Source organism: Haemaphysalis longicornis, unplaced genomic scaffold (assembly GCF_048455015.1).
Source record: "Haemaphysalis longicornis isolate Haplotype H1 unplaced genomic scaffold, Haemaphysalis longicornis Haplotype H1 scaffold_10, whole genome shotgun sequence".
Classification (NCBI taxonomy): Eukaryota; Metazoa; Arthropoda; class Arachnida; order Ixodida; family Ixodidae; genus Haemaphysalis; species Haemaphysalis longicornis.
The window spans coordinates 134,657,626-134,684,215 of record NW_027526204.1 but is presented as its reverse complement, the minus strand read 5'-3'; the positions used below and the strand labels follow the sequence as shown (position 1 = coordinate 134,684,215).

General features: G+C 48.1%; 1 protein-coding gene across 1 annotated transcript in view; it reads right to left on the bottom strand.

Moving 5' to 3' along the window:
* The window catches only part of LOC144159370 (helicase ARIP4), a 47,392-nt gene that overhangs the window by 16,987 nt on the left and 3,815 nt on the right, over positions 1-26,590 (bottom strand). Inside the window, exons 3-9 of the mRNA XM_077690806.1 lie at positions 23,593-25,048; positions 20,217-20,449; positions 18,252-18,508; positions 17,536-17,733; positions 13,059-13,209; positions 10,730-10,891; positions 6,211-6,325 (exon numbers count right to left, since the gene is read on the bottom strand). Of these exons, the coding sequence (XP_077546932.1) occupies positions 6,211-6,325; positions 10,730-10,891; positions 13,059-13,209; positions 17,536-17,733; positions 18,252-18,508; positions 20,217-20,449; positions 23,593-25,048 (2,572 nt within the window). The remainder of the gene's footprint in view (positions 1-6,210; positions 6,326-10,729; positions 10,892-13,058; positions 13,210-17,535; positions 17,734-18,251; positions 18,509-20,216; positions 20,450-23,592; positions 25,049-26,590) is intronic.

Sequence of the window (26,590 nt, the reverse complement as noted above, 5' to 3'; positions counted from 1 at the left end):
GTGCAAGGAGGGGGGAAGGGAAATGACCGAGGAACGTTCGGAAAAGATTGCTGCTGTCCAGTGTTCGGCCGAATGAAACTTTGGTGGCCGACAATTTGAGAAGTGCCGGCCTCGGATATTGTCACGGAGGAAAGACAAAGACGACGAAGCTGCGGGCGTTGTGCGTGGCGGGGTTGCTGGATGCTGCGATGGCCGACATCATGTCGATATGTCGCTTCGCATTCATTCGTCCTGCCACCACGTTAAAATATTTCGGAACTACGTTGCACACACAGAGGTAGCACAGCACCACACTGAGAATCCACACTCAAATGTCTACAAAACGACGAAGCCAACCAGAAGCTCAACAATCAGGCCACTTGTTGAAAATAAAAAGGGGGCAGGGTGTCTAACAAGTTGACATTTTCAAACTCGCTGAGTTTTCCAGGTTCTCCCTGAGTCTTTGATAAATTCCCTGAGTGACATAGAACTCTGTTTTACATCAACACGGGCTGACACCACTTCAACAGTTGCTGTCACCCTCTAAAAAGCACCTCATAAAATAAAATATGACAATAAAGTTTGAATGCTAACCAGTGGCTTTTATATAATTCAAAAAGAAAACAGAACAGAGTGGTATAGTGAAACCCCGATAATACGTCCCCTGGATTTACGACGACCCGCTTCTTACGACGGATCACCGCGGTCCCAGCAAACTCCCCATAGAAACATTGCATTAAAAACCCTGATGATGTGACGCTCGGGAGCACGCGGTCCGCTTCATACGATGGACCCTAGCGCGGATAAACCGGCGTTTTCCCCTTATTTCACACCGCTTCGCCGCCTCGCCCCGACCTTTATTCTTAACCCTCGTTTGACGCTGCTTGATGTTCAAAGGTCCGCAGGCGGATCAAACCACTTGCTGAACAGACACAAGCAAGCAGGCGGGTACTCGTGAGCAGGAGTTAGACGGCCCCACACGGCAGCCGTACGCCAACGCGCCAACCGCGAGAAGTCAAAGTTCAGGTGGCAAGCGGAGCGTGAATTTGAAGCTTCTGTCGAGCTGCCGACGAACGCGTAAACACATACGACGCAGCCCAACGGCGATGAACGAACAGCCGCTTTCCCCGCCCGCTCAATCCAAGTTTCTTCCTTTACCAATGCTCTCTGTCTCAAATCACGCTCCTCCACAGCAAGGGCGGAGACACGTACCAATTGGCACCGCCATTTTGGGTCACTCGCTGGCCACCACAGCAAGTAACTGTAACAACTGTAGTAAGACCGCGCTATAAATTTCGGCGCAACACGACTTACTCGCTAAGTTTAAATCATCTACAGTGGAATCTCGGTGATACGAATTCGGTTGATACGAATTTCGTTGTGATACGAATTTTCAAAATTCCCCGGCCAAAATGCATTGTACGCAATGTAAAAAAATTCGGATGATCCGTTCGCATTTATCACCCGGTGCGGGTGATACGAACACGCGAGCCGCGAGCAGATGACTGCGGCGTGGACGGGAGGCGGGAGTGTATGTGCGGCCGTGTGGCCTTGGTCGCACGCAGGCACAAAATCATTAAGCGTGAACTGCATGGAGCGTTTTCTGCTCACGAAAACGCGCCGCGCAAGCCACAGGCGCGCTGACGCCACCGCGAATACCACCAGCATGCGGCGCGCGGCGCGGTAAACCGCGGCAACATGGCGGCGTCAACGGCCGCGAAGTAGGGCGGGTGGCTCGACCGACCGCTCCTGACCGCTCTTTAAAGAACAAAAGAAGTTGCTTACGAAGTAAGGGAGCTGATGAGTCCGAAAACGACACTGTAAAGCATCGTCCGCGCGGCTAGGGAAAGCGCCTATCAAATATCCGCCACCGTGGTAAGCCTAAACATCTCCGGCGGAGCCAGCGGGCTGTCCGGAGCGCTTTCAAACTGCCGCCATGAAGAGCGTGCCTCCCCGTTGGCGCAAGTCGGCAGGCTCCTCCCACTGCCGCGCGCGTCGCGCGTCATTTTACGAGCGAGGTAAAATCTGACATGGGGGCGAAATCGTCAGCGCGGGCGTCAAAAGAACGCGCGCGCAAACGCCGACGCGCCCGAATGGCATGCGGTTCAGGCTTGAGTTCGTGTGCGCGCGTCGCGTCGGCGATGAGCGCGCGTTCTTTTGACGCCCGCGCTGACGATTCAGCCCGGCACCCAGGCGCCAGCCTCTGCCTCGGTTACCGCTAACTGCATTGGGAGGAGCCTCACGACTTGCGCCAATAGGGAGACGCGCGCCTCATTGTGATTGCGGCAATTTCGGAGCGCTAGCAGCAGCTGGCTGGGCCACCTCCGCGGTGGATATTTGGCGTAGATGACATTTTATAGTGCTTCTCCCATACTGTCAGCTCCTTTCCCGCATGAGCAATTTAATTTACACATTGAGCTCCGTTTTAACAAAAGGTTAGAAGCGGTTGCTGAAGCTACCTGTACCTCTTCGCGGCAAGAGCCGACGCCATATTGCCGCCGCCTGTCGCATGCGCAGCACATTTCCATTTTTTCTCGTTTTCTGATGATACGAATTTTCGGGTGATACGAATATTTTTGCCGCCCCTTGAGATTCGTATGACCGAGATTCCACTGTATTCTATTTCGCGTTGGTTGATCTTGTGGGAAAAGAAAAGTTATGTATTGGGCACTTTGACCCAATAGCGACGAATGTCGTTTTTTGTTTTTTTTTTCAACTCCGCCTTGTACTATCGTTCGTTTCGCATGGCCTTGGCAGTTTCACACTCGCGTTTTCTCCGCTTAATATCCTTAATCACTACCACGTCGGCCTTATTGCGCGCGCAAGGCGCGGGCCTTTTGGATGAGCTAAACGCCATGAAAGGGAGGGGGGCACAAAAGAGGCGTTGCTCTTTTTTAAAACTTGAGATTTCAGCCAGAAGTTTGCAAATAATGCGAGAACGCACTAAATATAGTAGTTTAAATAAGTTCTTGGCCCAGCTGTCGTGTGAGACCGTCTACTAGGCCGGGATTCACCGGCACCCCGGTCATACGACACCCCGATCGTACGACGCTTTCTTGAGGTCCCTTGAAAGTCGTATTATTGGGGTTCCACTGTAGTAAAATTCACAGTAAAGGAAATATCGAAAAAAAAAAAAAAGCAAAACCATACATTCAATGCCTCAGTGTTGTATTTCACTGCTTCAAAGAGTTTATTTTGGTCTGGAAGAGTTTATTTTGGTCTGGATGAGGGACACCTGCATCTTAAACACCGTCATGTTAGGTGCCCTTAAACACTGCCATACTTCTAGCATCAAAGCGCTGCACAGGATCAGTGGGAAGAGCTTATTTGGTATTCCTACAGGAAATCAGAAACACCTCAACTATACCTCGCTATGGTGACTCGAGGTAAAGTTCTTTTGGTGCGCAGCGAAAGCTACGGAGCCGACACATGCTCTGTCTTCCTACGCAGCAATATATAGTGCAGGCTTACAGTTAAAAGTAACTCTTAAAACGGGGTGCAATGTCTATATTTGATACTTGACGTATTTTGAACACAGCTGCGAAATTTTAAAGTTGGAAATTAGGAGAAATGTGTTATTATTACACCAGATTCACAACTCAAGGATTCGAAACGTGCGTCAACTAACCAGAAACAACCGTGGATGGTGCCAGGTGTTCCAGCATAGCATTGAAAGCTACTACTGCCCCTGCCCCTATAGACTCCTTTGCGCTGCCACAACACGCTATCGCGGCGCGCAATGTTTTCTTCCGCCTTTCAGGAGTCCGGGAAACACACCAATTAACACACCAACTAACTCGAACTAAAAATTTCAAATACTCTTTCTTCCCTCGCACAATAACAGAATGGAACGGACTACCACATCACAATTTTGAATCAGGAAACGTGTTACGATGTATTGAAAGTTCTTATGAAATGTGACTTAGATGTACCATAAAATGTTCCACATTTACCTGTTAGTTCGTGCCACCTCTGTATTGTTTCCTTTTTTGGTCATGTTTTCTTGTATTGTACCACCCCCACTCTTGCCTGGGCCATTCTTGGCCTGCAGTATTTTCTAAATAAATACCGTATTTACTCGCGTAATCCTCGCACTCGCGTAATCCTCGCACCCCTAATGTGAGCCACCAAAACTTGAATTTTTTGGTTCCTCACATAATCCTCGCACCCCCACTTTGCAGCGGCGAAAGTTGCCTGCTCGCGAAACCCGCATGGTGCACGCGCTCTCCAACGCGCGCCCTCCCCCGCCGCCTCTCCGTTGGGCGGAGAGCGCTGTGTATCCAAGGCCATCCAGGCGCCCTAACAACCTGCATGGCTACTCCCTAACAGGCGTGTCCTTGAGCCGGTTTCGCGCATGTTTCGCGTGCGCGCAACTAGACGGTGTTCGCGCAGCCCGCTGTCGTGTCGTCGTGTCGCCGTCGTGGTCCCGCCGTTGAGCGGCAGCAGTCAGTGAGTCACTCGCGTCAGTGGTGGATAGCTCGCTGCCGTTTTGAGAACTTTTTGATCTAATTGTTTTGTGCTTGGTGCAGCTTCGCCATGGGGAGGAACGCCAGCTACACTGCCGCTTTCAAATTGAAAGCGAAAGAGTACGCGATCGAACACGGCAACCGTGCTGCAGGCAGGCGCTTCGGCATCACCGACTTCAACGTGCGTTACTGGAGTAGGGCACGCACATACGACGACGAGATAAGGCGCGCGCCAGAAAGCAAAGGCGGCAATTTCATGATCGCTGATCGACGGGAGACTGTTTACGTTGTAAATAATAAAATAAAAAGAAATAGCTGCTGTTGGTAACACTGAGCCTACCTATACAAAAAACGACCGCTACATTTAGCGGGATTGGCATAAGGCAAATTGGCAACACTGTGCACCGGATTTTTTTTTTTTTCCCGCATAATTCTCGCACCCCTAACTTTGCATTGACTTTTCCGAAAAAAAAAAAAAGTGCGAGGATTATGCGAGTAAATACGGTAAATAAATAGAACACAAGGGGAGCAGCGTACAGGGGGTGGGGGGGGGGGGAGGGGGGTGATTTGCAAGCTGTATGAAGCTAGTTCTCACTGGAACCAGTGACTTCAGACGGCGCCATCAGCGACGGCTCTGGAGGGCTGTCCACTTTTGACCTGCTGTTACTTGAGCCAGAATTACCGTGAATTTTGCTTCCTTTATTAGGTACAGCTAATTTTCCCTGATAGAAGCACAAATTCCATGAGTTTTCCCTCAGCTTTTCCAGACTATTCAAAATCCCTGAGAATTCCAGGTTTTCCCTGTTTTCCAGGTTGGTAGACACCCTGAGGGGGGGGATAATGGGGAAGAGAATACAGATACAGCGCTGCGTTTCTCTAGGTGTTGTTCCCCAGCCAATGCGTGCCATAGCTTCCATAGCATTCCAAGCAACGTGGAGGAGAAGAAAAGCTCATTTGACATGCAAGAAGTTTGAATTCTTGTTGGAGAAGATTACGCATACTCCGCCATGTAGGACCAAGCTCACCACAAAGTTATTCATCGATGAGCGACCAGAAACAGAGAAATAAGCCCTTTGTGGACTGCCCTGTATATAGACGGTATTCGTTGAAAAGTTTAGCGGTCAATTTCTTCGCTTGGCAACACTGGAAACGGCCACAGACATGGCCGATGTGCCACGGATACGGCGCAGCCTGGGCCACTGCGGCCGCACGCAGAAGGAAAAAAAAAAAAAAAAAAAAAAGACACCGGCGTGCATCATCTGCTCCGTTCCAATCCAATTCTAAACTGTGGCGCCAACAGAGATGTTATTAATCGCACTCACAGTGAACTCGACGCAATACTTTGTGTTCGGCAAAGAGTTCGTAACGTGAAACACAGTCATGTTTTTCACAGTCGTGCTTAGCTGGACAAGTGCCGCCATCCCGCGGAGCCCGAAGTAACGAGTGACGGCGCACCGTGGCCTCCGCGATTTGCTGCCAGCGGCGCGCCGGCGCGCCGCCGGCAGCAAATCGCGGAGAACACGTGCGCACTCACACGGTTGCATGGAGGAAAAGGGGGGTGCCTGATTTGCGGGCCGTGCACACAACGTCGCCTAGCAACAGACACTTGGCCACAGATATGGCGGCGCACACTTGGTTGACTGCATGCATTCCATGCAATTGAATACCGAGGATAGCTCAGCTGCTTACCATATGCAACTAACACTGATCTATACAGCGCTAACAGAAACGATCGAAACGTGTACACGGTCGCCTGTTGACCTACTTGGTTCGTATGCTCTTGAGTGCGGTAGAGGTGCTGGCGTTGCAGTTCTTGATGCGGTGTCCCTCGTCGCAGATGACTAAGTCAGGGCCCGGATTCACTATGGCCTGGTACACGTCTGCACAGAGGGCGAAACAAGTCTCTGTCACCCACTCTCCTTTGCGTCATGCAACTTGCATTAACTTTCTGCAACGCCAACGAGCGCTTGCCAACCAAGAGACGGTGCTCTAAATTCCTCCTACATCTGAAATTGCTAGCAACATACTCTGTATGTAGTCGCTTGCTTCTTAGAGGAAGAATCGCAGGAGCCGCTTGTTCCACCGTTGTAGTGCCACCATATTCAATGTGTAAACGAGGCAGAACACTCACGTAATGGGCCTCTAATAGCTCCCACATCAAAATTTCGTTTTTTAAGAGCGGAATCAAGTTATTACTCAACTTTAAATTCCCTCATTTGTATAATCCTCCTTACTTAGGTCTCAATTACTCCAGTCCTCTCTTATAATCTCGTGTACTTAGGTCACCCTTAATCAGGTCTCCCTTACTTTCAACCCTTGTTTACTTAAGATTACCCCTGTTTAGAATCTCTAATTCTTACAGACTCACTCACTTAGGTCTCCTTCCCTTAAAGGAGCCATGAAGACAAAATACAAGTTGGGTTTATTAGAAAGACAGCTTAGTCCCGATAACAATGATACCAATATCATCGCAATCTTCGAACAAATAACGAAGATATTAAAGAAAACGTGTGAAGCAGTCGCGACCCCCAAGCATATTTCTCGCAACTTTTCTATGACGTCGCGGATGGCAGCCGCCACCTAACTGATCTGTCGCGACGACACATGACTGGACGTCTGTAATGGGGCCTCTAGTTCCATTTGACCGCATCACTTGAAGGCTAACCTGCAGTTAACGCACTGAAAATTACCGTAAAAACCCGCGTATAATACGAGGTTTTTTTTCCAAATTTTACTATGTAAAATTTGTGCCTCGTATTATATGTGGATCCCGAGGTTTTCAGCCGAAAATTTGCACTTCGGTTTTGGTTTCAGCGGCGGGTGCGCCATCTTGCAGTGGTGTTAGCTGGCTGCTAGCCGGCGCCATTTTGATTGTTTTGACCACGCGAAGGATCGGCACGTTCACCGCAAGTCTATCACGCTGTCGGGTGCACGAAGGCAGTATTCGGCTGCAATTAAAAAGGTTATTTTATGTGCCGAGACTATCAGGAATTGCGGCGCAGGACGGCAGTTCGGCGTCACCGAAGGCAGCATTCGCGGGTGGAGAAAGCAACTGGTGCTTGACTGGATAAAATCTGTGTGGTGTCGGCGGCCTGGAGCACTGTTGGGGGTTCTCGTAAGTGCTCGTGTTGGACGCCTTTCGCTGCCACCTGGCTGATTCCGTGAAAAGTTATTGCGCGAACCCCGCACCGAACTCATTGTCATTCCAGGAGGAATGACATCCCAGCTGCAACCGCTACACGTTTGCATCAACAAGCCTTTCAAAGTCTGCATCACGTCCTGCTACCAAGAGTGGATGAGGTCAGGAGACCCGTAAGTGACAGCTACCAGATGCCAGACGCGGACTTCTCCAGCGATGCTTTGTGGCTGGATTGCGGATGCGTGGGCCAGCATCCCAGAGGAGCTCGTCAGTTGCTCTTTTAAGAAATGCGGCACCTCGAACGCCCTTGATGGTACTGAGGACCACTTTCTGTGGGAAGACATTTCCGACAAGGCGACTTCAGGATACAGTGGCAGCGAACCTGACGACTTAACGGACGTCGGGAGACAGTGCCAGCGAAAACTGACAATGACTGAACGGTAACTGCAGTGCAAATAAATGTTTTCTGTACTCATTACCTCGCATTATATGAGGATGAAATTTTTTTTTCTGATTTTGATGTCCCCGAATTACACCTTGTATTATACGTGGGTCCGTATTATACGCGGGTCCGTATTATACGCGGGTTTTTGCGGTATGTTTTATTGTCGGCCCGTATGACGTCATTCTTGCTCATAACACGTCACTGTGGCGCAAAATTTGAAAGTGTTTAAATACTTCTTGCTTTTTCTCGTTAAAAAAACATCTTTTGTGGCTGTAATGGAGCTGAGTGAGATACCGAATCCTAGTTCTTTCAAATTAAACGTTGTATTTTCTCTTCATGGCTCCTTTAAGGGGGGACGTGGCTTTCAAAATCAACTTTTTTATTTCTTTGTGGATTTTGATGAAAATTGGCACAGCAACTGGAAATGCTTCTGTGATAACACCATAAAAATTTGAAGTTAATATTTTGATAACTTTTTTATGTATGAAATTTTCTTTCTGTTCCGCTTGTACCGAGCTTGAGCGGCTTATAAAACACGATAGAAAACTTGTTCGAAGTGCTTTGCATTCCCAAATGAATGGACGAGGTCGTGACAGTTTTAGAATTTTTTTTTTACAACACAATGTTTTTTAGTTTTCATTTTTTTAGAGGTTAATGTGCAACAGGCATGTCAACTGTGAACGATTATTTGAATAAAAAAATCACAAAAAACAAATCTGGAAAACTAAAAGTGTCACGACCTGAACAGTTCATCAAGGAATGTAATGCAAGAAACGGAATCAAAATAGACCCAGCGGTCACGAAGAAATCCCTGGGACAAGCGACACAGGTGGCAAAAAAAACTGTTTTGAGAAAACGGCTTCCGAAGTTGCAACATAGGTTTCACATATCAAAAGTCGTCACGGTTGTAGCCTTTCATGTCTTTTTGAACATGGGGCTTCTGGAAGGCCTTGCCTTGAAATTGGAGTGCCTTTTCAGCCTTTCTCTTTCCAGAAAACATCATTTTCAGCTCCTCCGTGAAGAGTACATACCCCCCTTTGCAAACCAAACGGAGGGGAGATGGGTTTCAATGGGCTTTCAATGCAAAGTAGGTTAGTTGGTTGGCTGTATCGCACTGGACAACCTCCTTTTGCAGTGTTGTCACCATGGCAACAAGTTAAGCATTTTTTTAACTTAAATTTGAACATTTTTGGCTTTTTTTTCATGTTTTATCTTGCCTGGCACAGCAACTTAGTACTCATAGTGCAGGTGTTCATTGCCAAAAGTTTGCATACCACAAGGTTGAAAATGAGCTACTTTGAAGCTTGGTAGAGTATTCTGCATAACTCCCAACTTCAATGCAAGAGCATATTTTTTTTACTACTTTTGACATTCAAGGCATTCAATATTTCTCGCAGCACAGCTAGTATGCCCTGAGCAATGGTATCAATAATTTCCCTAAAAAAAACACTGTTAAATGCTGCCACAGTAACGTACATTTTTAACGCAGAGAGCATATTTTTATTCCTATATTACTAACTCAAAACCTGTTTGCATGAAAATTACAAGTGCACGGGAAACGTTGCGCAAGAAAGGCGATATGGCTCGCGCGCATCGCAGCGCACGCTTACCGCGACATATCGAGCTTTGATTATACCTGATATGGCTGGTCAGGTCGCTTTTAAGATTAAAACTAACGTCGCAGGCATTAATTACAACTACTGGCGTTCAATCGTAACCGGTTGCCCAGTCATGTGATGCTCCAATGCGCGTCGGCTATGCCGTGCGCGCCGCAGCGTTTGACGCGTCGACCGTTTCTTTCTCAAGGCTAGCGAGCCCACAGTCAAAACACAGCAATAACTAAGCGTGTAAACATCGCAAACCCGACTAAAAGTTCACTTCACGAACCGCTATCGCAAGCGCGCACACCGCGTCACCCTCCGGGGTCTGGCGACGGTAGAGTCACGCGCACCACGAAACGTTCGATGACCTCCGCCTTTCGAGCCACACAACTTCCCGTAATCTGGCTCGTTATCTCTGGCATTCCCATCGCGATAACGTCCGTGTTGAATACCACAGATTGAACAGAAACTCGGCCGAGCGAAGCGGCGAAAATGAACTCAATCCGCTCGCTACGCAGCTCAGGCGGCCGCCATCTTGCGTTGCGCCCGCGACATCCAATCAGGAGGGTCGTTGTTCTGTGCCCCGACCGGAGGACCAATAGCGCTTCAGCATCTATTTCTAGCTTCGTTTGTGCGTCGTTTCTTTTCTGCCGTTTGTGCGTTTGTGAATGAACGAAGATAAAAGAGATGAGCGGAACGGGAAAGACGATCGCTCGGCCGATCTAACCATATCAAAATGGCCGCGCCCGGTGGCACCGTTGCGGAGATAGAGCGCTCCGAAAATTGCCGTTTTTTCGCCCTTTTGCGCTGATAGTTTGTCACCGCGCCTGACAAAAGTATTTTTTTATGCCACTTTGCGACGCTTTTCAGCGTAAAAACTTTGCAGACGCACAGAATAGGAAACATAGAAGCCGAATATGTGGGTTTCAAAAAAACGATGTTTTGGTCATTTTTCCGAAGTTGAAAGCCGCGTCCCCCCTTAAGTCTCCCTCACTCATGTCTCCCCTCCTTCGGAGCTCAACCTGAAATACCCATAATGCCCCGATCCTGTCGATGTCGAACAACAGGTTGATAAAAAAAACTAGCACAGGGGGCTCACCTTCCAACAGCTGGGAGTTTCGAGATTCGTCCTCGGGCACCGAGAGGTCCTCTTTCTTGGGACTTCTCCGGCGCTTGTTGGGGCGCACCACCTTCTTGAGCGCAAGCATCCGGTACATCTCGTAGCCCATCAGCAGGACGCCGCCCTTCTTGTGCCAGTCCACTGAAAAAGTGGGGGGCCAAATGAAGTCCGAAATCAGGGAGTTGTGATCGCAATTGTAGATGGTGACTGTCGCGATGTGTCGGCTTTAAAACAAGGCCTGCCTCAGTGCATCAATGTAATTGTAGGGGGGAACTTGTGGCAGCAGTTGATACCGCCCCTCTAACCTAGTAAAAAAAAGCCTCAAAGCTACAAAAATGCCACATTAAACCAGGAGTGGCTGAATGAGCCAACCCAATTTTGTTTACGGTTGCGACAGGGCACAGGACGGGTACCAAATACTTGGTAACCCATCTTAACAACACTCTAGTATTCGCCTGAGGAACCAGACTCCAAGATTAAAGTGCACAACAAGAAGACACAGCTCTGCTCCAGTTTTGTTGGCTCAGATTCTGTTGGTTAGTTGAAATTTGAGACCTAGAGGTTCACATGGTAATTTGACTCCTTTGCGAAGAACGCTGAAAAGTGCGGAAAAAAATTGCAATGGCTGAAAATTATTGACACCTGCAGTTCGTGCCGACATGCGCACATAAGCCCCATTATTCAGGACGCAAATTTAATGAACATGGTGACACATTTGAGTGTGTTTATAACAGTGCCTAATAATGCCGAAGCGAGAAATGCAGCGATGTGATAAAGGTTGGCCACAAGAAAAATTTTGCAAAATGTGCCGTTGCTATTGTGGAACCTTTAAGCACAGAACCCACCATACTCTAGTGCTTAAATTATTTCTGCTATTTATGTGCTCAGTTCTGCGCTCACATTGGCCACTGGGCATTTTTACAAAACAAGTTGAAACAAGCAAGACTTTAGCTTAGCTTTTAGTTCAAAGAGCTTCCCTCTGGACCTCTGAAACTGAATTGAATTTGTCGGTAAGCTACCCCCTGATCTTTGTGCATAATCATCACCGGCCTGTCTAAGCCCACTGCAGGGAGAAGGACTCTTCCATAGGCCTCCAATTATCCCAGTCCTGTGCTAGCTGCGACCAATTTATCCTTTATCTCATCTGCCCCCTGCCATGCTTGCCTTCTTAGAGGATCCACTCTGTTGGCCTTAATGACCAACAGTTATCTTGCCTTCGCATTACATATCCTGCTCACAACCTGTTTCTTCTTAATTTCCACTAATGTCTTCTTAACACGCCTTTGTTCCCTGACCCACTCCGCTCTCTTCTTGTCCCTTAACGTTACACCTATCATCTTCCGCTGCATTGCTCGCCGAGTCATCCTCAATTTAAGTTGAACCCTCTTAGTGAGCCTCCAAGTTTCCGCCCCATAGGTGAGTACTGGTAACGTGTAGCTGCCATACCCTTTCTTCTTCAGGGACAATGGTAGGCTGTTATTCATAATAACACCAAACAAATATTATGAGAACAACTAAGTACTCTGAACGACGTATAATTGTGAAAGCACAAGTGTCCATTCGCAAAACACACACGTCTTCCCATTGTTATCATATCCTTGTTATAGAATCCTAATCATGCCTTTCCTCGGGGTTAGCGTCAGCTTTGACAACTTGTCCAGCTTAATTACGCTGTCCTTCTCTTCCAGCACTTTGGTAACTTGTCGTAGTCATTATGCTTTAGTATGGGCAAGAGCACCAAGGCAAACAAGCACCACTGGTCAGTAAGAATGCAAACACGATCTATGCTGACAACTCTACCTTTTATTGAAAAAAAAAAAAAGATGTGCTTGCACCCAGCATACAGGAATTTAAAATAAAGTCGACTCTCATTAAACGGAACCTCAAGGGACCGAATAATAAGTTATGTTCATCAGGAGTTTTGTTTCACGACTGGGTTGGTTCAGCATTGCGTGTTCAAAATTGAGGAATTAAGGAGGACGGTACAATACAAGCACAAACTTTACTGCGCAAAAATAAGCATTGGAAGACTTTTATTCCCGAGTGCTATGAGATTTAAAATGAAAATTCAATGAAGAAATTCAAAATTCAAAAGAAAATAGTCCGCTTACTCAATGCGCCTGTAAAACACCATAAGAACTGCGATAATATCGGCAAGTGAACAAGACTTCACATCTGCTTGCATTACTGTATTTGCACGAATATAACGCATATTCTTTTCCCGACACAGAGTAGCCCGACACAGAGCGACACAGAGTAGCCCGACTGGTAGTGCGGTAACTTGGTGGTGCGGTAACACGGTACTCACAGATCAACTCGGCCCTGGCCGGTGTGGACCGGTACATGTCGTTGAGGAGGTAGACGTGGTATGAGCGCGGCCGCACTTGGCCCGAGTCCACGAGGTTCTGTGGAACGGCCTCTGGTGCCGGAACCCACTTGTCGAACTCCGCCAGCCAGTTCTGCAGGCGAGGTGCAATAATCGTTCAAGGTCAGAGGTTCAGGGTCGTTCAAGGTCAAGGGTGACGTTGTTCAGCAGCTTTCTACAATCACTAATGCAGCAAACTTTATGCAGAGACAGGAATGGGCTTATAGGTGGACAGTTCCCAATTGATGACTAGCAGCCGATGATGATGATGATGATGATTGCTATTGGTTTCCCCTTTGAAGCGGGGTGATGACATGTCATCTTAGCCATAAGCTACGGTTAACCACTGCATTACACTGCAACAGTCGAGCATATTCGTGAAACATTGCAAAGCTTTTGGCCTTTCATTGCTCACCCAAAAAGAAATTACAAATTTTATGTCCCAACCTTTCTCCCTGTAGCACACAAGCAATCTTGACAGGTATGATGGAATCTGAAGTGATACTTGAGGAGTCTCCCTCGTAGTCCAAAGCACAAAGCTGCTTTGTAATGTAACTAGGAGGCACGAATGATGAAACTTTGCTGAACATGTGGCAGAGTTGGTTTAGTGCAACTCTCCTACCCCTGTGTAGCACAGCAAAGATAACTTGTGTGGGAAGCTTCAAAGTAAGAACTTGGGGCACTAATCAAAATAAACCATCTTTAAGCATGACCAGCTTGGCCCCAAGCGGAGACACGTTGCGAGCCGGTAAACGCATCACTTTTCACCTGTCTAAGCAATTACTACAAAAGCCCATTTGAGCAAAAAAGGTTGATGGAACACAAGTGAAATTATAAAGGGACATTACAGCCAGGAAGAAACAGCCCACCTGTGAACAACCTAATGGTCACAAAACAGAGAGAGAGTAATGTGCAGACCAAGAAGACTTCATCCCTGCGGCAACATGCTGCTGCATAACATCCTATGACATGCGGCATTATCAATCTTTCAAAGGTTCTGACAGTTTGCATGAATGCTTCAAAATGAGAGTGTTTCGTTCTGGGCACACTAGGCAATTGCAGATGCAGTGTTCTCATTTTTTTTTTTACTAGCATACAATATAGTTTCAATACGCTGGAGACCGTGTGCTTTTGGCGATGCACCAAAGGTTGCCGTCTCCAAAGGTCAAGCAAAATGGAAAAAAAAAAAAAAAAAAAAAAATCGACATCATCGACTTGAAGGATTTTGGGGTTAGGGATGTGAGCGGTTGAATAAAACATTAAAACCTTCTTAATAAAAAAGAACGGTTTTCTTTTGTTTATTTTTTTAACCAGAATAACATTTAAAAAAAAAAAAAAAAAAGGAAACACAGCTTCTTCGGGGTTGTGACGCGACCAATCTGCAGTGAGGGAAGCGCTTTCTGAAATCATTGCCTTGACATGAAATTTTGCGCAGATTTCGAGAGTGGAAGCTCTGCTGGGACTTCTGTGATCCAGCATGTAACAATTATATTCTTTTCAGTGTTAACAGAAAATTTCATCAGACACTGAAGTCTGTTAATAAGTGAGTTCAAGGCGGAGGCCAGCGATTATGTGTTTGCACTGCCATCACGTTTGCCTGTCATGTGGCTCGCATCCGCATAATTCTTGTCCCATCATGCCACGGTACCAAGATAGCGGTGTAGTTACTACCCTTGGCTGCGGCTATGGCGACCAGGAATCAAATCCCACTTGAACTCAAATAAGGTTCTATGTATGTTTTATTTACTTATTTTCTTTTTACATCAGCCGTAATTTGGTTTAATTCATGGAGTCGCCAGCAACTATGGCCCCTTTTCGCGTTTGATGAGACATCTAAGGCTTTTTCCTTTAAAAGGTTTGTCGAGTTTTGTATAGATATCTGTGCGGAATCGCCGTTTTTCAATTTTTCATGTTTTTCTAAAAAAACAAATAAGGAACGTGTTTTTCTCACGCCCCTCAAAATTTCATGAAAACATGCATATCTAGTTACGGTATACAGTTTACCCCCTTATAGCGATAGGTAAAGAGAGGCTACAAGTCCAGTTAGCCAAGTTACGGGCCATACAGACAAAACAAAAGTTTGGTTAATTCGAAAGATTGCTTCGTTAGAATCACACTGACACCACTTTTAACATGAACTTCGCTCAAATAAGCTATACCATTAGAAAAAAAGGGAATGGCCATGCGACTCACTAACTCATTTCTTGCACTAGAACCTACGACGTAATGTGCGATTGGCTGAGGCCAGCAAAAGTGAACACACGTTAGGCAGGGCTTATAAACTTGCCGAACGAGCTAGTTTGGCTTAAGGGTAGTGCATTTTCATTTTATAGCAGTAAGGATGGTGGGGTAAACAGCGGAAATTACGAAAGTACATGTAAATGTAGAAGTACCAGTGTGTAATGCTGTTGGTACTGCACGCACTACGCTTGTTTGAGCTGCACAGCACTGCGACACTTTGGGGTTGTCTCACACGACACTGGCTGATTGGCGTAAGCAACATTGTCTTCCGTGGCCCTGTTTCTCGAGCATACACATACGAAACGATTACAGTGTAGACCGCTTATAACGTATGCCGCGGGAGCCGCAAAAATCCGCACTATAAGCGGTACCGCACTATAAACAAAACACGCGCGAATTCAACCACATCGCCACCTAGCTCTGAAGTCAACGTATATTTATCATCACTGAAACGCACAGCACTTAAAAACGAAGACACGGACTATATTCCGTATTATTTTTAACATCAGCCGCTGCTGCAGGGCAAAGGCGCAGTCTCACAAACGGCGAGCGCGGCTTTAACTTCCGTTGTGTTTGTGTTTTGAAAGACCATGGCTGCGTTTTTAGCGTCTATGAACAGATGCCGCAAGACGTGATAAGAACGCCAGCGGGATTTTTTTTTTTTACCCCACCTTGTGTTCACAATGACGAAGGCGGCTGCTTATCAGCGCAACGTACTGGTGGTGGAAATCTTCGGCTTTGCGCGGCTGGAATGTTCGGAACGGGAAAGAGCGGTGGCTTATCTGCAACAACGTTCTAAAGCGTGAACCGCGTGATAGATTTGGTATCGCGAAAACGTGCAGTGCACGCCAGCGCGGATACAACTGGCGTGGTGTGGGACGCGCGGTAAGGGTCGGCAACATGGCGTCGGCACTGGCCGTGAAGCGGTGCAGGCAGTTCCAGCGGCCGCTTCTAACCGCTCGCTGAAATGCCGCACGGTGCGCAAGCGAAGATGCTCATGCAAGAAAAGAGCTAATAATGTGGGCGAAAAGTAGAATATAAACTGCCATCCACGCTGCTTGTGAAAGCGCCCATCAAAAAATACCGCGGTGGTAAGCCTAAACATCTCTGGCGCGGCTAGCCGGCTCGGAGCGCTTCGAATCTCCCGCCATTAGGTACGCGTCTCCCCATTGGTGCAAGTCGTCAGGCTCCTCCCACTACCACGTGAAGAAGCCACCGCGAGCGCGGAATCGTCGAGACGAGCCCGAAAAAAAACAAAAAAACTCACGCGCAACGCCGATGTGCACGATTCGTGCGCGAAAACGGGCCATGCGGTTCACGATTAATAAAATAAACTTGCCGCGCGCGGATGGGGAGTCTGTGGCTATCTTCCGAGGTGCATCAAGCAAGTACAGTTGTGGTTATCAGATACGCACGAACTAAAGGGTGCCTATTTTTTTTTTCTTTGGGTGTCTACGTCAGAGGAGGGCAAGGGGTGCACGCTGCGTCAGATGGCCGATTTCATCCTTTCTTTTTTCTTTTGCTACCCTAAAACGATGCCTCAGCTGCGCCGGTCGATCAGCAGACCCGCCGAAAAACCGCACTATAAACGGTATTGTGCTTCGGCCAACCGCATCTTAAGCGGTATGCTTATGCATTGAATTCTATGGGAGGCAAACTGGTGGTCGCGAAAACCCGCGTTATATCAGGTCCCGCACTATAAGCGGTTACGTTATAAATGGTCTACACTGTACTTCCAACCACAACGATACAAGCCAGGTGCAAATACGGTCAGAAACAAAGCAATGGGCATTCAGTGGGAATTTGAAACAGGCATTCAAAATGATTCCTTGCCACTGGTGCCACCAAAGTTTAATAAGCTGTAAAATTAGTTCCAAGTGGTGCATCCAAAAACCACTTCTCTTATTGCACTCACCAGAGTTCATAGTATTGAAAAATATTAAGATTACCGTTTTATGACCAACACTGGTTTGTCTAATGTTCCTCCAAATATAACTATCTCTAATTATGTTGGGAACTAATTGATTGAATACAAGAATAATGGCACATTTGAAATCAGAGGGGAAAAGCCGCAAGACTGACAAGTTTCACAGAGTTTACTTGCAAATTAAAAGAGCAATATCCTCTCTTAAGGACCGGTTTCTCAGCCCCCAAAACCCGCCATACTAGCAGCACCCACCTGTATGGTGTTGATGGGGGTGATGCAGAGGACCTTGCGGGCGGTGGTGTGTCGCAGCAGGATGTCCACGAAGGAGACCACCTGGATGGTCTTGCCCAGGCCCATGCTGTGCGCCAGGATGCAGCCAAAGCCGCTCGACGTGTCGAACCGCCCCACGCTCTCCACCACGTTGTCAAACAGGAAACGGATGCCCCCAATCTGCATTGGTGTGGGCACACACACCATACAGAGTGAAGACGTTAGAAGGTGAACCAGATGAGGCCACGCTTTTTTCCAGCTGCCACAATTCAGGTTCTACGCCCGCTTTTCCCGTCACGTAAAGGTGTGCAACAGAATTAACGAGGGTGATTCAATTCTTGAATTAAAAAATACAAGCAAACAAAGCAGTGGCCCTCAATTCAATCCAGAAACTGACGGACTGTTATCCCACTAATCAAGATGACACGGAACCAACGCGAACAGCAAAATATAGCTGCGTAAAATCTTGATCCTGCCAAACTTGTGGATACGATGCAGATACAACGGTTTGGCATAGTCTCTTCTGTGTCCCTTACGCCCCATTACCTCTTCGCATGCAAATGCAACACGCTTGCCTCCCTGCCAGGCATGTCTTGAGAAGGTTTTACGTGAAGCTGACGATTCTGATTACGCATTGTGACATATGCACGTACATGTCGCGCTCTATGACACGAAGAAAAAGACGAACAGGAACACACCTGATGGGGCTTGACTATGGGTGCCAACTGCGGTGCCAAGAAGACATCCGTGTCCTCGGGCGGGTGGCCGACATTGACCAGCACGCGGCCGAGGGAGTCGGGCTGGTTGAGCGCGTCGTTGATGTGTGCCCCATCGTTGAGGTCGTCGCCCTTCTCGTCTTCCGCGTCGTCTCCGTCGCTTACCACCATGACCACGTCGTCATCCTCTTCCTCCGGGATCTTGGCTTCGTCTGAGGATGAGATGTCGATTACGTCTCCTGTGCCAGGAGGGAAGAATCCGTTTTCCCTCCTGTCGCCTCTCTCCTGTGGCACAGGGCCCTACGCTGGCTAATACAGTCTACGCTCGTTACAGCGGATGCAGCGACAACAGGCTTACGCTTACAACGGACCATTGCTGTTGGTTTGTTTAGTCCCCAAGCATCTTCAGTGGAATCCACTCCGCTCATAATGGACCCGGCTGATGCAGACTATCTGCTACAACAGGCAAAATTTTGGGCGAAATTCACTTCAACTGAGCTTCCATAGCAGACTTCCGTGGTGCCGACACACTATATGTTATTTTTTGTTGTTTATTTGGTGCGGAAACCATGTCTTGCAACATTGTCGGTGTGGAACGGGTCTCCAAAGCAGCGCCAGTGGCCCCTGTCTGTGTGTGTGTGTGAACGTGCGTGCGTGTGTGCACTTAGCGACAGGGAAGTAGATTTCACTGTCAGATAAACCGAACAAGAAAGACAGGCTGACATTGCCAGAAGAATGGGCATGCCTAAGCAGATAGTCAACCAACTTGACCGTAAAAAACAAGGATGCCGCCAAAAAACATTACTCCAGTGAGATTCAAGAAAAATGCGTTCAAATGCGCAAAGCGGCGCACTCGGATATCGAGTCTGCTCTTTCGATGTGGTTTCCGGCCCAGCCTGCCCTCATCACCTGTGTACTTTGTGTAATAAAGAGGTAAGGTTCAGTGCAGTTAAGCATTTATCATTCCCACTAATATATTGTTCTTGTTCAGTGAAAAAGGTAAGAACTGCCACAAGCAGAAAGATGGTTCCTGTCCCAGTCTGCCGATGGCAGTGCGGCATCAAACTGGTAAAACTTTCGGTTTCGCAGTCGTACTTCGTCAGATTATTTCACATCAACTGTGTTACTGACCAGGATGCAATCGCTCCAAAAGTGTGCAAGTAGTCTTGGGGAACATTAGGCAGCAATCCTAATTGTTAGACGAATAGGTTTTGGGTCAGCTGCCTCAGCACGAGTGTTTGAAAGGACCTCGGTTAATTCTGCTGGCCACAAATGATTTTTATGGTTGGTCTCTACAGACCAGCCCGCTTATAACAAACACATCGGTAAACGTAAATCACTTCGCTATATCCATTTTTAACTACATCTGAACATGAAATGTATGTATACAAATGGCAATGCGAAACAAAGGTGTGTTCGGTGTAGCCGGAATTTCGTTAAAACCAGGTTCGCTATAAGTCAGCTATACTGTAATTGCTTCTAATGACATTCTTGCTTTATTTGCTCAGCTTAGCGTGCGTCTCTACATACTTCACCGCATGTGCTAGACTTTTTCCAAGTGCCGGTGCTAAGCTTCAAAAACAGCGTTGCGCAGTTCTTTTCCCCGTGTGGATGCTGTGCCTAGATACTACAAGCACGTAGAAGGAATAAATAATCTGTAGCATTTCTATGCAATACTGGTCACAGTTCCCACTTGACGCTCATGTAGGCGCCGCCCCCTCTTCCACACCCCTCTCTCTTTATATACTGCAGACTTTGGATACAGCAGACATTTTTTTCCGGGTTAAGAGGGTCCACTGTAATGCGCAAAGACTGCATATACTACGTATACATACTGCTATAGTTGTTTGACCGCTCCTTTTGGCACGTTCACACTAAGCTTGCCTAAACAGTGCTCAGGATGACGAATACAGCAAGCACAAAAGGGACTCCACAGAAGCGACTAACCAGGCCTCCTGGGCAGGGCCTCGTCTTCCGACTGTGACGCGCTGTCCTCGTCCTCGCTGCTGCTACTGCTGCTGCTGCTGCCCAGGGCGATGGGGGGGCCCACGGGGGCTATCGTCAGGCCCTGGCTCTGGAGGGCGCGCAACCGAGCCTCCTGCAGCCGCTTCATGCGCTCCTGCTCCTCCTTCTGTGCATTCAGCGTCACCTCGTCCAGCTCCGTCTCGTTCTTGATGTCCCTGCACAGCGACGACGAGAAACAACCAGCTCAACAGACAGCTTGCAGACAGACACGTCTTCACAGCAGTCCCACACTGAGACAGTGGTTTCTCCAGAAAGGTTTGGGTGTGTTGGTTCACAGCCACACAGAAAACAAGCACAGTAATAAACAGAGGACGAGGCGAGGACAGGACAAGCACTCTCCAGGCCTCCCTGTCCTACAGCGCTTGTCCTGTCCTCGCCTCATCCTCTGTTTATAACTTACCGCGCCGGCCTGCATTCCACTGACAAGCATTTTGCCACAAGTGGCGCTATTCGTCGGAGCGACAGTGGTGCCCCACAACAACGGGCACCCGGTCCCTATTGCTTGCCCACAGCAAGACAAACATTTTTCACTATCCTGCTCATGACATGTGTCAGCCTCATTCACCCCTCATGTTATGTTCACATCTTGTGCCTCTGTCTAGTTTCGCACTTCTGCCTTTTTCATCCCTTTTTTATCCACTTGGTACATCCTCTCTTCCCTGGAAGTCCACTTATGGTTTGCACCATGTCTTGCCCAATCCCCTGCGATGTTTCCTACTTGCTTTTTTACCCAAATCCATGTTGCTAGTCTTTTCGTTTCTAAAAGGGCACTAAAGCTCAAAAGCAGCAAATAGGGCAGCAAAGGTTGACAACAAGTGGTTGTGCTGCAGATGACACTAAAAAACCTGCGCAGCGAAGTCTTGTAAAATTAAAGAATGCCTGCTCAGAGCCGCTACACCCACAGAACAGTCTCAAAGTAAATGGTTTCGTTAAATAGTACTGAGTAAATTAAACTCTTAATGGTAAACTAAAGGTTGTGCTGGGGCTCCTACAGACACAGATGGTGCGTACAAAAACAACAGCCCACAGCTCATAATTTGCCAGAGTTTGCAAACAGAATAGCTGTCCGTCTGTTGTGCGATGACAGAAGGCAATGCATGACTAGTGTCGGTGCCTCAACAGCCAATGACCGACAATGTTGTGCTGAAACAATGCTAGTGGTGCTGGAGAAAGAGATGGATCAATGGAAACGTTCATGAGAACGTCCATCTAACAACGTTCCATAGGCCACCCTAACATGAAAAGCTTGGATATATTATACGTTGCAAGCACCTTTTAAGGAGTGATGCACAACGCCTTTCAGTGTGCTTTTCGTCCTCCAAAATGAAAACAGATGATCATCGGAGAAATTTCTCTATGCCTCCACGGCAATCAATGCACATATTCAAACTTCGGCATAGCTTAATCAGGTCCCGACATTTTCACAGCGCGCATACCAAGGAGCATGCGATAGCATCTGCAGATATAGTAATACCTCTGCATTCCATTTATACAAAAATGAAATGTGAGAAAAAATGATAAATTACAACCACCACATAAAAAATGTCTCAAAACTGGGTGAGAACAAATTCCCCGCTCAGCTCGAAGAATGCTGAACAACCGAGGTCTCGGTGATGGGCCCCAAATTTAATAGATACCATTCATAGCCTACCAGGTCGAAAAAGACAAGTGTACGGTATTTTTCCCTCCACTGTTTTCACTGCTCTTTTCCTCCCTATAAACCCTTCCCCAGCACTGGGCAGCACTGTTTTATGGCTTATAAAAGCCTTAAACCTTTGCCATCCGTTGTAGGGGCATACCAAAAAACGCAAAATGGCTGTAGTGGCCCATTGTCGGGATATGCCCAGCCTGGGTGTTCAAGGTTAAATGTCGCGTTATTTTTTTTTTTCACTGCGCTGTGCGCGCATTCTTCATGAACATGATGCGCCATCTCTTGAGGGATAAGTGAACTTCATTGAATTTCTCTTCACTTTGCACTAGGGTACAGCACAATGTTCAGCACGGGCCTTCTGGATTCCGGAGCACTTTCACGTCTGCGCTGTTTGCTGAGAAACATGGTCGCTTTTTCATCGCGGGCGTTCCACGGGTGGTGCACTTATTGAAAGGGATGATGACTTCAGTGAGAAAGAGAACTGCGTGCCTCTATCAGGCAGTGATGACAGTGGTTCGACAGAAGTGAGTCACGAAGACCACGTCAGTGGTGGAGACAGCACCGGGCGGATCATTACTCTGTGAACTACGCATTTTGTTGAAAGACAATGAAGAGGTGGCCAAAAATTTTTTTTTTCCTGGCATCTAGAGGTTTCCACTGCCAATAGTTTTATTTGCAGGTGCACAAAGCTGCAGAATCATTGCGAGAAAAAGCAGCGAAATCTGCAGTACCGCCGCCACCTGAGGGCTTGAGCCAAAAAAGCGGGGCCCGTCAGCACGTATGGAGTGCGAGAAAAGGCTACGTGGGATGAGAAATCTTATCTACAAGCTCCCACGCCGAAGCAGCAAGGACTGTGCTGTTTGTAGCGACAGAAAAACAAGAGGAGGAAGGTTACAAACTGCGTTTTTCTGCAAATCCTGCAGTAGCAACCCTGGCCTGCACCCAGGAGAATGCTTTGAGCAGTTTCACACGCTGCTCAAATAACAGTGAAGGAGTTGCAAGCAGAATGAAAAATAAAAAATAAATATCCGGTGAGTTTTTCTTGCTCAGTTTGTGTTTTTCTTTGCCCCGCCAAAAACTGCCAAAATTTTTGCGGACCGGAACGGCTGGAAAGTGGGTAAAAGTTCTGGGCTGAATTTCGCTGCCAAGACTCCAAGGAAGCTTGGTTATGTTGTTACGAGTACAATAAAAGGTTCACAGAAGCATTGAGCCGTTCTAAAACAACCGGATGAGAGCACCAAGTGATAAACAGTAAGGGCTGTCACAAGGCATGTAGAGAGGGCTTAAAATGCTGCTGTCAATAAAATTTTGCTGGTATTATTTAGCAGACCATAGTGAGGAACTCTTCAAACATCTTTTTCCTTCTGCCTGAAACGCTATACATAGCTTGCACTGACGTCACCGTAGCTGCCATATTAGAGCACTGGTTGCACGGTGGAAGGCTGCAAACTTATCTGTTGCTCTTATTTTGAGCAGCGCTAAGAAAGCTGAGAGCAGTACTCCAGAAAGGGCTGGGGAGACCGCATATGCAAGCTATGTATGCGGATGTTAAGGTATGTTGTTAGGACCGGTCACGTATGCACAGGCACATACATTAATAAAAGGAAGCTATTGTAAGAGGAAAAAAAAATACGCCTTCAGACTTACCGAATATTTTTTCTCTGAAGTCCTTTCTTGGCATCGGCGAGGATCTCCTGCTTGTGTTTCTTCTTGGACCCTTCCTCCTTCTTTCGCTTCCCTTTGGTCTTTTTGCTCGGCGAACCGTTCCCGCTAGCGGCATCAGGATTAGCCGCACCCTCCTTCGCAGTCTTCTCAGTTCCCGCCTCACCGGCGGTCTCCGGCTTTGGCTGCTTGACAGGCGCCTCCGAGCCCACCTCCTGAGGCATCCACGCCGGCGTCTGTGGCTGCGCGAAGCCATGGTTCATCGAGCCCAGGGACGTCATGTCGTACCTCGACTGCGGCTGGTGGTGGAGCTGGGAGTTGGGCACCGCGGCCAGCGGGTCGTGGCCGTACAGCTCGAAGATGGGCTGGATGTTGGTGTCGACGAGGCCGGCAGTGGCCGCCATGCTGTTGTGCATGTGCGGCTGCTGCGGCGGCATCATCTGGGAACTACTGGACGACATGGGCGGCAGCACGCTCTGCTGGCTCATTCGCTGCTGCGTGGATGCAGGCACGTGCTGTCCCATGCTTCCGTAGGGGCTCTGCTGCTGTTGTTGCTGTGACTGCTGCTGCTGCTGCGCCCTGGACCCCATTGGCCTCTGGATTTGGTGATGCTGCTGCTGCTGCTGCTGCTGAGACGGCTGGTGAGATCGGCTCGCCTGGCCGCCCCCCATTCCGTCCAGCTGGCCCATCATGGACGATGACGCTGACGACAGCTGCTGGGATGAAGGCGACATGAGCGAGCGCTGGTGCTGCTGGCTGGAGATGCCGATGGACTGGTGCTGACTCGATGGGATGGGCTGAATGGGTGCGGGGGATGACAGGGCTTCGTGCTGCGACGTCGCCGGTGAGTGGTACGCTTGCTGCTGCTGCTGCTGCTGTTGAGCCGATGACTGGTGAAGGTGCTGGGACGCGGGGGAGGGCGCGGACTGCTGCTGGAGGTGCTGCTGGGATGTCGCTAGCCCGTGCTGCAGGTAGCCCGGCTTCGACGTAGCTGGCGCGGGGGTGTGGAAGGGGTTCGGGACGTGGTCGTTGCGCGACGGCACGTGCGGTTGGAAATACTGCGACGAGTGGAGCCCGCTCCCGGCCGCCGCCGTTGTGCCGTGCCCAAACCACCAGGGGGTTGTCGCCGCGGAGGCGGAGTACAGGTCGTTGCCCGTCGAGTAGCGCGATTGGTGGGATTCGGTCGGGGCGGGTGTGTACTGGTGGTGCGGCAGCCAGTAGGGAGAGCTGGCCACCGAAGTAGGGGCAGAGCCAGAGGCCCCAGAATGGATGTCGGCGCCCATGGAGAAAGGGGACTGGTGGAACCAGGGGTTGGGCGCTGAGCCGGGGTTCAAAGGGGCGGAACCCGGCATGCCCTGGGATGAGCCGGAGCTCGGGAAACCCGGGAACATGTCGGAAGGCGCCGGTTCGGTGCTCCTGCCACAGCTGTTCTCAAGGAATCCTGCGCGTTTTCACAGACAAAATGCCACTCGTTAACGCCGTCTTGTGGAAAAAATGGCGGCAATACAGTACACAAACAATTAAAGCTCAAAACTGGCCACTTACAAGACGTTTCACTCTTTTAAAAGGGCCATGCAGACAAAATACAGGTTGAGTTCATTCAAAAGATTGCCTTGTTAGAATCATACTGACACCACTTTTGACGTAAACTTCGCTCAAATAAGCTATAAAATTAGGAAAAAAGGGAACGGCCATGCGACTTACTCGCTCATTTCCTGCACTAGAACCTATGATTTAATATGCACAGCTGTTCGATTGGCTTAGGCCGGCAAAAATCAAATTCCAGTTAGGCAGGGCTTATAGGCTTACCAAAGACGCTATTTGTGCTTAAATGTAATGCATATTCATTTTACAGCAGTAAGAATGGTGGGGTAAACAATGGAAGTTACAAAAATACACGTAAACATAGAAGTACTGACGCGTACTGCTATTGGTACCGGGCACACTATGCTTTTTTTAGCTGCACAGCATGCCACCGCTTTAGTATTGTCTTACACGTCACTGGCCCATTGGCGTAAGCGACGTTGTCTTATGTGAACCTGTTTGTCGGGCATACGCCATGTCTCACGAAACTATTACTTTCTACAGCAACAAAAACAAGCCAGGAGCAAATATGGTCAAAACAAAGCAACGGCAGATAACAGTCCACCACTCAGTATGGCAGCGCCATCAGGGAGGACTGACGGTAAGCAAGACTGCAGAGCCGAATGACGCACTGGAAGTTCGTTTGAATACCTGCCCTCATGACATCAGGGCAGACGTCACAAACACACACGATTTGGTGGGAGAATCGAAATTTTAACCTAAATTGATTAATTTGTCAGTGAATACAGCATCGTTCACTGCCAGCATCGTTCACTGCCGGACAAGCGCTGCGGGCACTCTAAAACACGAAATCTTTCGAATAAAACAAACTTGTATCTCGTCTGCATGGCCCAACGCTTTCATGGTGGATGTTAACCCACACAGAAACAGCCAGAAAGATGACAAATTCCCCACTCGAAATGCCGCAAAGGATATCAATAGCTGTTACTGCCACAAATTTACTTTTACGCATTTACCAGGATAAAAGCACAGGGAAGAACTGTTACCAGGCGCCGACCAGTCCACAGGTCAACATAATCATTATATTCTAAAACTAACAGAGGTGTACAGGCATGAGTGCAACACTACCGGCTCATGCGTGACATTATTTGCGCTGTGTACAGTGCAGCGGCCGCAGAGGCATAAAAGTCAAGCCAGCATATTACACGCTGTGTTAAAGATGCTATCAGTGATTACTCGGTGGCCAAAAATACGTGTTTCCTGCTCTGGTATAAAAAGGCACAAAAGGGTTATTTATTTTTGGTTTGTATAATTTTGTATAATTCTTTTTATCTCTCTCCACACATGTGTGTGCGTGTGTGTAGGAGGTGAGGGTTAACAAACCTAGGCACAAGTTTGAAAGCACCATCAGGGTACTTATTACAGTCTTTGAGAAATT